At 34.1% G+C, this 17,974-nt stretch overlaps 1 protein-coding gene and 1 long non-coding RNA gene across 5 annotated transcripts in view; one reads left to right on the forward strand and one right to left on the reverse strand.

Annotated features, from left to right (window-relative positions):
• Positions 1 to 5,012: 5,012 nt before the first annotated feature.
• The window catches only part of smpdl3a (sphingomyelin phosphodiesterase acid like 3A), a 42,344-nt gene continuing 29,382 nt past the window's right edge, over positions 5,013 to 17,974 (reverse strand). The window contains exons 9-11 of one of the 4 annotated variants that reach the window (XR_015517616.1): positions 10,676 to 10,764; positions 5,761 to 5,955; positions 5,013 to 5,143 (exon numbers count right to left, since the gene is read on the reverse strand). Coding sequence is in view for 3 of the 4 variants with exons in the window: in NM_001014338.1 (NP_001014360.1) it covers positions 10,378 to 10,451; positions 10,676 to 10,764 (163 nt within the window). In the remaining variant the exon portion in view is untranslated. 4 annotated transcript variants of the gene reach the window in all.
• Positions 17,467 to 17,974, forward strand: part of LOC147839429 (uncharacterized) — a 382,751-nt gene continuing 382,243 nt past the window's right edge. Inside the window, exon 1 of the long non-coding RNA XR_015518819.1 lies at positions 17,467 to 17,593. This is a non-coding gene — a long non-coding RNA (uncharacterized LOC147839429). The remainder of the gene's footprint in view (positions 17,594 to 17,974) is intronic.

The following is a 17,974-nucleotide window of genomic DNA, read 5'->3' on the forward strand; positions in this document are numbered from 1 at the left end:
GTTATTATTATTTATTTTATTGTTTTTGTTTTTGCTGTTATCATTATATTAAATGGCAACAAATATTAAATATAAAATGTGCATCAATTATTCCATTGAATAATTAGTACTCTCATTTAACAATTGATAGTATTATTGTTAATATTATTATTATTATTATTTCTATTATTCTACTAAAATTTGAAATATATACTATGTGTAAGCAATTTAATATGTTTATCCAAGTAAAGTTGAATCACCCTTAATCAAGTCTTAAGCAGTATAATTATACAAAATGATTAATTTTAAGGATCAATCTGGATGGACCTAATATTGCTTAAAAAAGTTAATATTATTAATATGAATAATCAACAATTTGTATCACTTTCATTACTTTACCATAAGAACATTTCCTTTATGCTTTTTATGCCTAATAGATCTCCATCTTCTTTGTTTCAAAACTATGAATATTGTCTGTATATTGGTTTAGTGGAGGAAAAGCAGTGTGCTTCAAAGGTACTGACTATGGGTCAACAACTCTGGGCCCACTACACAAGGCGGGGCTTCATATTCAAATGAGATGCATGCAAAGTAGGTGTTTGTTGCGATGCATTCTGCCATAAATAAATGCAAGCACAAGCACAATTGCACAGGTTAAAGTAGCAACAGCCAACGCGGTGAATCAGATCATGTTTACCATCTGGAAAATAAAACGCACAGAAGTCAACCCTGTAGGACATCCGTGAGCCTGCAAAGGACTCAGTCAGTGTAAAACGTGTTAAAATTAAATGCACACAGCAACGACGACATGTATGCGCACATATGGTCAAACAAAAGCTTTGCACACTCTCACTTTTCAGGCAGGTACTTGACCGAGCACAATCAAAGCCCTCAAGCACCATCTGTGATGATGCAGACTCTCTCTGTTCACAGTGGACTGGCTGATGCTGTCCTGTGGCTGTGATTGCATGTAAAATCTCAGCGATTCTGATGGATCAGCCTTAAAATATGAATGCAAATGAAGCGTCTATGTGTTCTGCACTTCAGCTTCTCTTACATTAATGCATTAACTTTCCTGAAATATATCTTAGGAAATAATAAGAATATACGTACATCCTTTATAACATTTATTCAATTTATCCAGATTATTTACCGCCACTGACATTTTCACATCTTAACGCTATGAAAAACCCTTTCTAACATACTTAAAAAACATTATAATATACCAAAACTGTTACATTACCTCTTATTGAAGTTCCAGAAACCTTTGTTTTACTTAAAAGGAAGAAATAATTAACACACACACTCCACTTTGTGCTATATATAATGAAGTGATCCACATAATTAGTCCCTATCTATCAACAAACAAGTACATAAATAGAGATATTAATTTATTTAAACATATTATACGTAATTAATATAATGCAGTTATTGTATTGTTATTACTAAGTGGTATGCGGTGTGAAGTATGTAAGACGATACAGTATTATTAACTTTACTGAGCAAGGTAGAAGTTACATGATTGCTCTTGAAAGGTGTGAATGATCTTGTGGAGTGTGTTACAGAAATGCTCTTGTGATTAACCTGGAAAAAAAGAGGAAATCGTGTTCAGGTCCACAATACCTGATGTATCTACAAACCCTGTAGTTATACATAATGTAAACATCAGACAGCTAGACAAATATAAGCATTTGGGTGTAATAAGATAACAAGGTTTCATGGAAAGATCATACTGATAGTGTGTGCAACAATATAAAACAAAGAATCTTTTTTTTTTTTTTTTGCATCGTCTTAGATCTTTTGGAGCATCGAAAAACATTTCTTTTATGTCTGTACTTATACGTGTTCTGCAGTATAGTAATTCTGTATGGTATATGAGTCTGTCTATGAGTCTAAAAACAAAGTTGATGAACCAGATTAAAATCTGTTGCAAGATTGTAAAGCCTCTTGGGAAATTATATGATTGTTCATATTACAAGATCCTCACAAGGCTGGCAAGGAACATCTTTTCGAACCCTTTTTATGTGTTGAATCATCAATTTATACCATTCAAGTCTAACTGTCAATTTAGATCCCCAAGTTTGAATAAAATGAAATTTAAAAAAATTATATTTACATTAAGCTGTCTTGGAGCTGAATAAGGCCTGCGTAAAATGAATTGGGTTGGATTTTTTTGTATGTCTTTGTCTCTGTAAGGAGTATTTATCATCCTGTTAAGCAAGAAAAAAATTCTAAAGCAAGTCTGACAATAAAGTATTGTATCGTAGTATAGTCCAAATTATTAGCACAAAATGTTTTTGTGCTATATATTAAAGTGATTCAAATAATTTGTCCATTTATAGATGAAGTCAGAATTATTACCCCCCCTGAATTATTAGCCCCGTTTACTATTTTTTCCCAAATTTCTGTTTAACAGGGAGATTTTTTTCAACTCATTTCTAAACATAATAGTTTTAATAACTCATTTCTAATAACTGATTTATTTTATCTTTGACATGATGACAGTAAATAATATTTGAGTAGATATTTTTCAAGACACTTCTATACTTCTATACAGCTTAAAGTGATATGTAAAAGCTTAAAAATTTAGGTTAACTAGGCAGGTTAGGGTAATTAGGCAAGTTATTGTATAACGATGGTTCGTTCTGTAGACTATCCAAAAATATAGCTTAAAGGGGCTAATAATTTTGACCTTAAAATAAAACAAATAAGACTTTCTCCAGAATAAAAAATATTATCAGACATACTGTGAAAATTTCCTTGCTCTGTTAAACATCATTTGGGAAATATATATATAAAAAAAATCAAAGAGGGGCTAATAATTCTGGCTTCAACTGTATGTCAATAAACATTTACATAAATACAAATTGTTGTCTATTTAAACAAATTAAATCTAATTATTATTAAAAAACATCTATTTTATTGTTATTAATAAGTAGTATAAGTCAAAAGTATTGACACAAAATTGTTTGTGCTATATATTAAAGTGATACAAATAATGTCTCTATTTCAATAAACAAATCCATAAACACATATTTTAATTTATTTAAACAAACTAAATCTAATTAATATAAACAATACACTTATTTTATTGTGAATACTAAGTAGTATAAATCCAAATTATCAGCCCAAAAGGGTTTTGTGCTGTATATGAAAGTGATCCAATTAGCTCCATATGTCCATACATATCTGTCAATAAACAAATACATAAATACATATATTAATTTGTTTAAACAATTTAAATCTACTTATTATAAATGCTACAATTATTTTATTGTTATTACCAAGTAGTATAGATCTAAAATATTAGCACAAAAGGGTTTTAAAGTGAGTAAAAAAATAAAGTGATCCAAATAATTTTATCCATATATGCCAATACATAATATTAATCTAGTTAAACAAATTAAATTGAATTAAAAAAGTATTATAAATAATCATTGTATTGTTATATATTAATGATCCAAATAAATTGGTCAAATATGCCAACCGTTTACATAAATACATAAATTCATCTATTTTACATAATTAAATCTAATAAATATAAATAATCATTTTATTGTTATTAATAAGCAGTATAAGTCCAAATTATTAGCACAAAGAAGTTGTGTGCAATACTTTAAAGTTATCCAAATAATTTGTCCATACGTACCAGCCAATAAACAAATGCATAAATACATATATTAATTTATTTAAACAAATGAAGTCTACTTAATATTCATTCATTCATTCATTTTCTTGTCGGCTTAGTCCCTTTATTAATCCGGGGTCGCCACAGCGGAATGAACCACCAACTTATCCAAGTTTTTTAAGTCTATAACTTAGCAAGTTTTTTTACGCACCAGATGCCCTTCCAGCTGCAACCCATCTTTGGGAAACATTCACACACACATTCACACACACACACACACACTCATACACTACAGACAATTTAGCCTACCCAATTCACCTTTACTGCATGTCTTTGGACTGTGGGAAGCCGGAGCACCCGGAGGAAACCCACGCGAATGCAGGGAGAACCTGCAAACTCCACACAGAAACGCCAACTGAGCCGAGGATCGAGCCAGCAACCCAGCGACCTTCTTGCTGTGAGGGGACAGCACTACCTACTGCGCCAATGCTTCGCCCATCTACTTATTATAAATAATACAATTGTCTTATTGTTAAGTAGTATAAGTCCAAGTTATTCGCATTTTTTTGTGCTATATATTTAAGTGATAAGTGATCCAAATTGTTAGTCCATACGCATCTGTCAATAAATAAACACATAAATACATATATTAATTTATTTAAACAAATCAAATATACTTAATATAAGTACTACAATTATTTTGTTGTGAATACTATTAGTACAAATTACTAGCACAAAATAATTTTGTGCTATATATTAAAGTGGTCCAAATAATTAGTCCATATATGCCAATACATAGATTCATATATATATATATATATATATATATATATATATATATATATATATATATATATATATATATATATATATATATATATATATATATATATATATATACACACACACATAAATATGTAGATTAAACTATTTAGACAAATTAAATATAATTAATATAAATACTACAATTATCTTATTGCTAATACTAAGTATAAGCCTAAATTTTTACCACAAAATTGTGCTATATATTAAAGTGATGCAAATAATAGTCCATATATGTCAATAAACAGATACATAAATACATATATTAATCTATTTCAACAAACTATATCTAATTAATATAATTACTAATCCAAATTATTAGCACAAAATGGTTTTGTCATCTCACTTGATGTAACAAGACAGAGAATCAGTGCAGAACGATCCTGCTTCAGGCCCTGTGTGGGATTATGAGAGGTGCTGCTGTGTGTGGGACAGGCGGTCGGGACAGGACAGGGTAAAGTCACATGTTGAGGTGGGGGAGGGCGGAGAGGGTCACAGCTGAGTGTGGAGGGGGAAGGGCTCCCACGGGACGAGAGATGGAGGATGATAATTACATTCAGCACTCTGGGAGACGTGGAGGAAATCAAATGAATGGACCTGCTTGCATTTCAAATTACCTTTGTTGCAGAAGAGCAGCTGTCACTTAAAATGGGTCTGCGGCCATTTTGACTTTCTTTAGACTGGCTTCTCCTTGTTCCTGAAGTAGATAAGAGGCTGTGTCGATTAAAAAAAAAAAAAGACAACAGAATGATTCAAAGAGCATAAACTGGGGGACGATCACATGCAATGTTTATCTCAAAGAAGCGGGACGCATTTAATGCTAATTTTTAAATGACCTTTCGCTACAGAGACATTCAGATGAATTTAAATTCTCTTTGACTCAATAACACAGAGTCATCTTAATGGCTTAAATCCAAACCTTAACAAATTTACATAATAACTGGAGCGATCACCAGACTAAAAGACCGAGCCCACCATGAGGATTATGCCAGAACACATGGAGCAACTGTGCTTGTCACCGCCCCAGAGTCTAACATGAATGGGCAACATCGCCTGTCCTCACTCACACTCTCACCACTGAGGGTGTGTTTCAGCATACATTATTGATAGTATAAAGAAGGATGGCGTCCTTGTACTCCCTTCTCTGCTGATCCCACCCAGATCTCCTGAGTTTCCACTGGCCCTGCCCAGCTTTTTTTCATCAGACATCTCTGAATCTGAATAGCCTCCCACTCTAGCTATCAGCTGGCCCTTAAACACGGTATCCGGTGGTCTCTGTTAGCCCTCAGGCAGCTACACATGGTACTGTTGATTTGCTGCAGGACTTTCACCTGCTATAGCTCGATCTAGCCATGTGGATCCCCTGTCTCCACCTCCAACCATTAAGACCTGGTATCCACCTCGGCCCTTCAGCTTCACCTTTGCTCATTGCTCCCTTGTCTTTGCCATGGCCCATCTGGCTCCACCTTAAGACGGTTTTCCGCTGAATTGTACAGCACAGTCGGTGACCGAGAGAGCTTAACATGCTGCAATTTAAGAAAACACATTTAGTTGCAAAAAATGCCAGCAAATTAAGAAAAGATCCTCATCGGTTTGAATGTCTACCTGTTGCAAATCCTCACAACACAAACACATTAAGAAAACATGCTGCATCTTTTCACAATGAAAACAAATGAAGAAAACGCCTGCCTTTTCTCACAACACATGCAAATAGCACAGAACACAATGGAAATGGTTCAAGGGAATCAAAAAAAAAACATGACAGACCTGGCTGGGATTTGCTTATTTTATTATTTTTGTGCCGTGACTATTGCTTAGTGAAATTTCAGGTGATACTTGAAAGGATATGTTTTTTGGGTGTTATTTTAACATCCTGATAACACGATTCCCTTGTCTTTGGTATATTAGCCTATTTATACATAACCTAAATATCCACATCCATCATGTTTTTTGCTCATCATGGCCTCTACATTTCTCTCATGCAACATTTACAGTTCGCATTTCCCAGGAATTGGAAGTAATAGCTCTTGTCTGCTTTTCTTTGTACATTTCCTTTGTCCCACAAACGTTTTGGTTATTTAATTGACATGCCTGATCTATTTATCCAATTGTCTCATTTATATTTAAGTTTGTCACTTTTTTTCCAGTTTATTGTCTGGTCTTGTCTTATATGTTGGTTTGGGGCATTATTCCTGACAGAGTTTGTATTGACAACTCAGCTCTGTAGAGTTTGGCATGACTTGGCTTGTTTCTTTTTTACTGCAGTTTAATACAGCTTAAAAATGGGATGGATTTTAGATTATTATTATATAGATATTGTCATTATCATTGAGAACCCTCTACTGCTGTGACATTATCGTAAACCAAATGCTAGCTATGTGTATTTAAGAAATGAACGACATTCTGAATTCGCTTTTTTATTTTGCGTCTCGCTTGTTACTGACGAATGTAATGTCTGTACTTCCATTAAAAAATCTTTCAGTGGATAAGCAAATTGCACGGTCGACAGTGCATGTATGTAGTATTCCTTAATAATCTATTCTTTATTATTAACATATATTCCAAGTCTCGCGGAAGTTCCGGGAGTCTGCCACAAATGCATAGAGACTCCCAGATGCCCGCAAACGCATGATAATCTCCCGAAAATCACACGTCTCCCGCCCGGTCCTTAAATATGTCGCGCACCACCGCATCCCTTCCAGCTCTTCAGGTACGTCACATGCAACTCCTCTTCGCCCCAGCTCTTTAGATACGTCGCGCGCACAAGTCAGTATTAATTCAATTTTAATTTAACAATTCTGTAACATTATATAAAAGCTTTGAATAGCAGTTATGAATATTAACAATAATCTTAAAATATGAAACATAGAAATAAATCAAACGAAAGGCAAATAAAAAAATCTGGATTTATATGTAATTTTACCACCAATGTAAACTTAAAATTTTACTTCAACTGGATTATTGATACTGTGTAAACCCTTTTTTTTAAAAGAATTTAATCCAAAACACTGCAAACACTAAAGGTCAATGCAAGGCTAACGTGAAATAGCATTAAAAACCAAAGCATCATCTAGGTTTCAATACATTCAGAAACTACAACACAGGCACTAGAGTGTAAGTATTTACTCTGCGTAGGTTTTGCTGCTTAAAATGAACTCAAGCAACACATCTCGGTATCATCAGGCCACTGGTGTGAGTATTAAATGCTACATATGAAGGCAATGTCCAAGAGCTTATCGTTCAGGCCAGATGGTGAGTGCATGTGCTCTCAGTCTAAAAAAAAAAAAACCTCTCTGCAACACATAAACAATGATTCAACTCAACAGCTCACCATAGTTGGAATCCTCTTTGAATTAAGCTGATAACCATTTATCACTAGTTCAGTTTTATGAACAGTGCCAGCAATGAGATAATGAATAGGCAAACCCATCCATTCAGCTTGACTGAAATATTTTACATGTTTAACCAGAGTTTAGGGGGTCATGACATGTGAAATCAAAGAGGCCTTTATCTTTTCACATATAAGAGATCTTTGTTCCATGAAATGATCCTGCGAGTTTTAGCTCTTAAAGCAACCTCTTTGTTATAAACATATAGCATTTATTTATTCAAGCTGTAAAAATGGAGCACGTGACATAAAAGAGGTAGATATATTTGCATATACGCTTCCTCCATACCTTAGGCTCCACCCACTTGCATTTAATCATTCTACAATAGGAGAAGCTTTGAGTCGCATCAAAAGCAATATTAAAATCAATTATAATCACTGATGCTGTCTACATTTGTATATACAGATACTCATTAAGGAAACTACTACGTGCAGTTAACAATGTCCTGTAGAATCTACAGTAACTTGCTGTAAATCATTTACAGCAAAAATGCTGTATTTACATTTACATTTAGTCATTTAGCAGACGCTTTTATCCAAAGCGACTTACAAATGAGGACAAGGAAGCAATTTACACAACTATAAGAGCAACAATGAATAAGTGCTGTAGGCAAATTTCAGGTGTGTAAAGTGTAAGAAGCAAAGCATTAGTAATTATTTTTATTTTTTATTGTAATATATTTAGTGGTTGATCCAGAGGCAATTGCAGATTAGGAAGTGAAGTGGAGGCTAAGTAGTTAAGTTTGTAGTCGTTTCATGAAGACAGCGAGTGACTCTGCCGTTCTGATGCAGTTAGGAAGTTCATTCCACCAACTGGGCAGATTGAATGCGAGAGTTCGGGAAAGTGATTTCTTCCCTCTTTGGGATGGAACCACGAGGCGACGTTCATTTACAGAACGCAAGTTTCTGGAGGGCACATGCATCTGCAGAACTGAGAGCAGATGAGATGGAGCAAAGCCAGAAGTCGCTTTGTAAGCAAATATGAGAGCTTTGAATTTGATGCGAGCAGCAACTGGCAGCCAGTGCAGATGGATGAGTAGCGAAGTGACATGTGCTCTTTTAGGTTCATTATAGACCCCTCGTGCTGCTGCATTCTGAACCAGCTGAAGACGTTTGATAGAGTTAGCTGGAAGCCTGGCTAGTAGAGAGTTGCAATAGTCCAGTCTGGAGAGAACAAGAGCTTGATCAAGGAGTTGAGCTGCATGTTCAGATAAGAAGGGTCGGACCTTTCTGATGTTATAGAGTGCGTATTGAGTGAAATTGACATTTTCAGCACCATTTATCTTGATGTATATTTATTTACAGTATTGTATATCTTTACTGTAAAATATACAATTATTTTCACAATGCAACTTTTGTGCTTGCCTTTATGCATGTGCATGATGTCATTATTTTCTGGTGCTTACACGGACACAACAACGGTGGTGTTTTAAGAAACTTCCCCTTAGGAATTTATGTTTTTTTAGTCCCAAAAACAACATTATCATTTAAACAAACATGCTTGGTGCTGCTGACAAACACGACAAAATGAACAGAAAAAGAAGCTTTGTTTTGATGTGTCCGGTTTAAACAGATCATTTGTATATCTAGATTTCAGGAGGATCTTGATATCAGTAACATATGGATGTAAATCTCTTCTCACCAAGGCTGTATTTGCTTGATAAAAATACAGTCAAAACTGCAGCATTGTAAATTAATATTTACTTGTCAAATTAATGTTTTGTGTTGTTTTCATAGTTAATAAATTATTCCTGTGATATAGTTGAATTTACTTCATTCTTCAGTGTCATACGATCTTTTACAAATCACAATATGCTGATTTGCTGAATATGCTGTTTTATAATGGTCATTTATTATTTGTACGCCATCGTTAGAAAGGATTGTTAAGGTTATCAATGTTTTGATTGGTACTGTATCACAGTTTCCACACAAATATGAAGCAGCCGTTTTTAACACTAATGCTTAAATGTTCCATATTAGAATTATTTTTTTTTGTTCAAATTACACAAATGATACCAAACGCAATTAGTTTCAAAATATATATTTTTTTCAAGAAAAACTTACTTTTTTTTTGTTTGTGCCTATCCATACTTGACTGTAAAAGTGGATGATTTATTTTGCTCCAGGGAAAATAATAATTTAATTCATGCTTCACTGTAATTTTTGTATCACAAACCTCCGTCATATATCAGATTAAGGCAAATAATTTGATTACTGATGTCCATGTAAACGTACACACTGAAGACTGAAGTCCTAAAAATTAAGCAACAAACCACAGGAATGAATTACACAATATGAAAACAGTTGTTTTAAATTGTAATACTTTCTTAAATATTATATTTTTGCTGTATTTTTGATCAAATAAATACACAAAAAGTGTTCAACAATATTTTAAAACATTTTAAAAACATTTTTAATAAATATACCAGATCTCAGACTGGTAGTGTAAATCATAAAAAACAGCATTATTTTATAACATTATATCATTACTACAAGGAATACATTGAAGTGATAAAAAACCATGTCAAGGCCTCTTTTGCGTACAGTCATAGTTTGAGGCTCAGTACATTAGAGTCTTGGCATAACCCATAATAAATGCACAGCAGATGGTCATGTGGCTCCTAATGTTGACATCTGGCCAGACACACAGAGACCAGTTCAATTAGACACTTGAGATAAATAGACTGTAAAAAAAAAAAAAAAAAAAAAAATTGGTTCACTTCCAAAATGCCTATTCTATGTTGACAAATACTGTCATGTTTAATTATTGCATGCGTATGTGGAGTTTATTTCCCCAGTGTGGCTTTAGGTTTTGTGTGGTGTTCAAAACAAATGAATCGTGACCCTAATGAACTAACCTTTATAAGTGAAAAAAACACCGGCATTGTGCAGGAATTCAGAAATTAAAATGTCAACGTTAATTGTCGACTTCTGGCAGGTCGATGAACTGGAACGACAGGAAGAAGAAGTTAGAAAAACAGTTTAAAGAAAAGAATGAAATCATTTGATTAGTGTAGCGCATGTTTTCTGACTTCACAGAATTACGTTTCATTTAGACTAGTTTAGACACACTGGTTAAAAAACTTTATGGTATTATATTTTCAAAATATAATTTAATCCCAAAATAGTTTCACATTTTGCCAAATAACACATAAAGTCCTTCAAATTTGAACTGGTCCATAAAAAACTACATTAGACAATAATATATATTTTAAATAAAACAATAATAAAAATGTAACAACAATAATAAATACTAATTTGATATTAATAAAATAATATAGGCCTGATTTTCATTTTTATAATAATTAAAGAAGCACTGCAAGGTGCAGCAATGGTACAACACTTTTTGAGTAATTATTATTACTTTATTTTTATTTTTATTGAAGCAAGTAACTGAGAAGCATACAGGATTATATAAAACATTTGTAAGAGTCATACAAAACTTAGTGATGCAGAACATACATTTAATAAAAAATACTACAATACATCTGAGGCGATGCATCATTTTTTCATTATTTGAGAGTTTTTTTATAGCCTTCTTGTTTCTTGTAATTGAGGTCAAAGAATTATAAAATATTTTAAATCATTACAGAAAAAATTAAAGGGAGTCATGGACATTACTTTTGCCTTGTGTAAAACTTCCCAAGAAAAATGATCAACTTCAAAGTATTATTGAGTGAAGCATAGCCAGTTTTACAATACAAAAAAAGAGTCATGCATTCGTCAAAGTTTCATTTTGTAAAATAAATCAAAAATCAACCCTGAAACCAGTTTCCAAAAATCATCAGAAAATGTACAAGTACAAAATAGATGTAAAAGACCTTCGGGCTCAGTGTTGCAAAAAGAACATTGTGGTGAAATGTCATTTAAAAAATGTATTAATAAATATATTACAAGGATAGTACCTGTGTAAAATTTTGAAATGCATTTCTTTTACCTTATTTGGGAGTAAAACTTATTACTTGTTGACCAAATATCATCTATAAAAGGTAAAGAAAAATATTGTTTCCATTTCAAAATGGCTTTCGGGAAACAACTACTATCTTGACTAGGACATTTTCTGATAGGAAAGTTAATAATTTTTTAAGATAGTGATAGTGATAGTGATAGTGATACAACCAAGTACAGTTTTTGGAATTTGTTTAAGTTTTAAGATGAATTTTCATTATGTAAAGCAGTTCATTAGAGATGCTTTTCACAATTAAATGATAATCATTATGCAAAAGAACTATCCCTGAAGAACAAAGAATTTCCTGATTAGTATAAATCTGCTATTAGTAAATCTGAAACAAAAATAATTCTCGTCAAATCAATCTTTTTTTTAAATATACTTTTGTTTTTATGCAACACATGTTGGTTAGCTATATTGGCTTAGAACAGGGGTGCATAAAAAGCTTTTTCCTATAAAGGGCCAAAAACCAAACTAATTGTCACAATATATACCAAACCATATTACAATAAACTTGCCAAGGGGAATTTCCTAAAAAAAAATGTTGCTGTAAATCATATTAAATAACGCAGTATCATTTTATACTGAACTTATTACTGTACAAACAAACAATTTCATTTATTACACAATGGAGTTCAAATGCTGAATACACTAGTCGAGCTGCTCCTGCCTTCACCTTGATTTCCACGCAGATGATTTGTGCATTTTCCTCTCTGTCAAGTGACAGCGTTTACATTTTAAAAGTTTGATTCATTTACAACATTTGATTAAATTTTAGATTTTTTGTAGCTCAGCAATAAAACAAACCAACAAAAGGTTACGTTAAATTCAAAAAGACGATCTCTGTCAAAAGCATTCGCCACAACCACCTACTCTCCCTCTCTTTTCAGATAGAATGGTGGGCCAAATCAAAGGTTACCATGGACTTTGACCTGCGGGCCTTACTTTGGGCATCTCTGGCCTAGAAGATAGTAATTGTTATTTTCCATCAGTTTTGTAACACTAGGTATCTACAGAGGACTCTAGAAACTCATTATGCTAAGCTAAACTAAGCTAAGCTAAGCTAAACTAAAATGACCATGCCAGAACAAGAAATAGGCTGACTGGATTCAATGGTTCACGTAAACTGCTCAACTCTAGGAGCCTTGTAAGATGAGCCTTTTTCAAAAAAAGGTGGAGTGTTCCTTTAAATATGGTTTAATGTCTTTGATTAAGTGTATAAAATGAGGACAAATATTCATTCATTCATTTACTTTTCGGCTTAGTGCCTTTATTAATCCGAGGATGCCACAGCGGAATGAACCGCCAACTTATCCAGCAAGTCTTTTTTACGCAGCGGATGCCCTGCCAGCCACAACCCATCTCTGGGAAACATCCACACACACTTTCACACACACACTCATACTCTACGGACAATTTAGCCTACCCAATTTACCTGTACTGCATGTCTTTAGACTGTGGGGGAAACCGGAGCACCCGGAGGCAACCCACGCAAACGCAGGGAGAACATGCAAACTCCACACAGAAACGCCAACTGACCCGAGGCTCGAACCAGCGACCTTCTTGCAGTGAGGCGACAGCACTACCTACTGCGCCATGCTTTGCCCCGAAGACTAATATATTGCATGTTAATGTTTAAATTCTCGTAATAATAATAATAATAATAATACAATAAAATCTTAATAACTTACAAAAAGTATAAAAATATATATTATGAATGTAGCCATTGGTTTTAATTCCATTTGATTTATGTTCTTATAGATTTATAAATGATAGCATACAGTATACATAACAAACACATGCAATAATTTAATGACATTCCTAATTCAAATCTGAATGATAAATAGCTCTTGCGACATCTACATAACTGAACACTGAGATGTCAAGCAAACAAACTGTATATGAGTAGAAACAAACTGTATATGAGTTGCATAATGAGCTACAGCCACTGGAAACTGTATACCTAGAAAAGCCTGGAAATGATTCACCCTGCAGCAGAAAAGCAAGCATGTTTGTTGTCTACTTGACCAGACGATGGCAGCATTGTGCTACAACCGCGGTGGATTAACATTGTGTGTGGGCAACAAACACTGCCGGTGGGGGAAATACAGTATATCTAGACTTAACCATTTGTACAGTATAACACATAGAATTTAAACAATAAAAGCCGTATATCTCACAACCTCTTAATGGTTTTTAACAAAATAATTTTTTTGAAATTATAAACATTAAGATTAAATGTTGAGGGAAAAATATCCAGTGACATCTATAGTAAGAACAAAAAAAAAAATACTTTGGAAGTCAATGAGTTATTTTCCCCACAATTCTTTAGAAATATTAAACATAAGTAAATAAATTTAAAGAGGTTTGGAACTATGACAGAATTTTTATTTTTAGCAGGAAGTCACTTTTTACACATCTTCGTTCAAAGTTCCTTAAAGCTACACAGACAGACTGCCTTTTGCTCAGCCTTTCTTTGTGGCACATTGTATTAAGTTGTCTAGGCAGCATCTGAAGGTCTAATGAAGGTGCCATAATGACTTCCTGCAACCAAAAGCATGAACTCAAAGCAAGTTTGAATGGGCATCAGCTGACACTGATGTCTCTCTCAAAATGAAAGGCCATTGGCTGACATGAACCTGCTTTCAGCTCACAAAGACGTGAGAACAATCAGCTTAAGATTTAATAAAGTTTGAAACCCTACTGATGCTTTCATATAAGAAATGCCTCTTAGGAATGAGGCAAAAGGAAAGCCTCAGGGTGTGCAGAACCCCTGCTTTCACTGAAGTAATTCTCTCACCCAGCCTCGTTTTGTAAGGGATTATATAATTACAAGGGTTTTCCCCAAATTTTCGTCGTGCTAGTTTCATTGACCTTCATGCTTATAAGTGGTACTGCAAACACACTTTAAAAAGCGACACCCTATACCAAACATGTAAAACATTATCATGGAGACTTAGCATAATTTTATCAATTTTACTAAATACACTTAAAAAATAAATAAATAAATAAATTCAATGAAAGTAAAAAATAAAATATTCACACTCTCACCAGCCGCGTTATAGTGTACGACCCATCACCAGTCAGCCATTTTGGAAAGCAGAATGTAAACAATGCCACTGAAACATTCAAAAATTAAATCGTTTGCTAATTGCTGCTAAAAGTGATCAATTATTATGATTGTTGTCCTGTACTAAGAGGTCCCTGCTGAAAAATCCAGCTTAAACCAGCCTATATGGTTGGCTGGTTTTAGCTGGTCCACCAGCCTGGTTTTAGAGGGGTTTTGGCCACTTCCAGCTGGTTTCCAGCCATTTCCAGCCTGGTTTTAGCAGGACGGGCTTGGAGATGACCAGCCAAAATCAGCTATGTCCAGCTTAAACCAGGATGGTCAAGCTGGTTTTAGCTTGTCGACCAGCCTGGTTTTAGAGGGGTTTTGACCATTTCCAGGCTTGTTTTTAGCTATTTCCAGCCTGGTCCCTGCTGAAAAATCCAGCTTAAACCAGCCTAGGCTGGTTGGCTGGTTTTAGCTGGTTGACCAGGCTGGTTTTAGAGGGGTTTTGGCCATTTCCAGGCTGGTTTCCAGCCATTTCCAGCCTGGTCTTAGCTGGTCAGGCTGGAAAATTACCAGCCAAATCCAGCTAAAACCAGCTTGACCAGCCTGGTTTAAGCTGGATATAGCTGGTTTTGGCTGGACTCCCAGCTTGGCTAGGCTGGTCAAGCTGGTTTTAGCTGGTCATCTCCCAGCCTGACCAGCTAAGACCAGGCTGGAAATGGCTGGAAACCAGCCTGGAAATGGCCAAAACCCCTCTAAAACCAGGCTGGTTGACCAGCTAAAACATTTTTTTTCAGCAGGGCTGGAATCAAACTTAAAATTCCATGGTATTGCAGAAATTCCATGATCCCTGGCAACTTTGTGTTAATTTACTCACCCACAGGACATCCAAGACCTATAGGTGACGCTATTAGAATGTTAAAGAAGCTTTTTAGCTGAATCCTTATTGTTTAATAATGGCAGAATGTTGAATAGATGTCAGGCCGTCAGCTGAAGAGAGCGCCAGACAAGAAGCACTGTATTATTAAATTAAATTTTCCACGCTTTGTCTTTAAAATATGGAAATATATTTTACCCTATTTTTTTTAAATGTAGCTACACTGACGCTGCTTAAGTTTAACACAATTTTTCATCTCGTTTTACACTTTAAAAACTAAATGAATGCTTAAGTCTATTTAACCGATTTAATTTTAATTTTATTACAACATCAATGCTGTACACATGAACCTTGTGAACTTCAAAATAGCCAAATAAACCTTTCACCTGAAGTTTTATCATTGACTGAAAATTACTAGCTGTGCATATAATCCATTAGACATTAGTCGACGCAAGGCGAAAACACAGTTGGGTTTCATTGGTGCTAGTTTTTTGGCATTGGTTCGGTGTGGCCAGGTCCCAAGACTGCAGTCTTGCAAATAATGAAAAGTACTGTATTACCGAAAACAATGTATGTTGTGACACCATGGTATAAATGAAACTATCAACTTTGTTCTCTATTTTAATGATCAGTTTAAACAGTTTATCTTGACCACATCCCTAAATGCATTGAGTATACATAAATTACCTACACTGTAAAAAATTCCTGTAAATTTACGATGAAAATAAACAGCAAAATACCGTTTTAATGTAAAAACAGCAAGTTGCCGTTTTTTACAATGCATCATGGGAAGACTTGCTCACTTCAGTTTGAGTGGTTGAGCAACAACAGTAAGGGCACTGTAATTTAACGGTTTTATACCATATTTTTTTCTGTGTACACAAGACGCCATTTTGGATTATCTACATGAGGTAAGTTTGCAGCTCCATATGTGACTAACTATCTGTAAAGTACCTGTTAGTTTTTAAAATCACATGTAAACATCCAATAAACACACAACTGCAACAATGATTTGACTGTGTGAATTTGAAAAGCAAGATTAGCATAAGGACTCGGTAACGTTAGTCCTCACATCTCCTGGAGCCTGGATGGATATTTTACCTGAACTTTTAGGAACAGTGAAAATGTTGAACGTTATAATTTGTGGTTACATGAACTGGTACATTGCCCTGCATTTTATGACAGATTTGAATTGCGTGCCTCTGTTTGAAACTCCAAGGTACTTACAAGAAAGGATAATTGGATAATTTGGATATTTTCGACGAGGTAAGAAGCTATATCTGTAAACGTACTATCTTTAAAATACTTATTAAATTTAAATATCATTCCATAAACATCCAATCAACACATAACCAAAGTACCTGTTTATTTAATTGCAGGATCCGACCCTGTGAATGTCTTGAGAAGAGAAAGAGGGTAACTTTAGCCTAATTTAGCAAGCTAACGATGGCTGGAGGACTCATATTCACATCACACACAGGTAAGAATGTTAAACCTAGATTTTACATGAACTTTAAGTGAAGATCATACAGAATCTTTTTTTTTTCATGTGGTTACATGTGTAACTTGCATATTTGGTCCATTTTATTACAGATACACCTTTTCATTTGCAACTCCGGTGCTTCTAAAAATAACATTTTAAGATCGAGTGAGACCTTTGTTATTTTTACGTTATTGCAGTTGGTTTATATAGAAATTGACTAGAGTTACGATCAGATTTTATGCTTGGTAACGTTACCTAAAGTAGCAGAGCTTTTAATCTTTTTTGTGAGTAAGGAGTAACTGCTATTATAATGAAAATTCTTTACAATTCATTTTTGACCAATAGATGTCTGCCACCACTGCTAATCTTGAAAAGATGGGTAACCTGCCTGTGACTCCTCATTTGATTCTGCCTGGTAAGTATTTTGTGATTAAGATAGGGAAAAAATCTAATTTGTGTCCCGCTATAGACTTTGCTGGTTTGTATTTGACGAAATAGATTCATTCGTTTTTAATTCATTAAAGCAAAGTCTCATTTAGTTAGAAATGTATGTATTTGTTTTGATCTGATACCCAAAGAAATAAACTTGCCTTTTAGAAGCCTAGTTATCCTTTGGTATTACTATTGACATACTATTGTCAATGTTTTAACACATGCTTAAGACATTCTGTCACTTTTCATTATCTTTGAATCTCAGATTACCTGGTTTGATTTCATGTAGTTGCTTATTACAGTTATTTTAATATTTATTTTAATTTTGAAAAATGATATTGTATGGCTTTATCACGTCTTGCAT

The sequence above is a fragment of the Danio rerio genome, chromosome 20 (assembly GCF_052040795.2).
Source record: "Danio rerio strain M-AB ecotype USA chromosome 20, GRCz13ab, whole genome shotgun sequence".
Classification (NCBI taxonomy): Eukaryota; Metazoa; Chordata; class Actinopteri; order Cypriniformes; family Danionidae; genus Danio; species Danio rerio.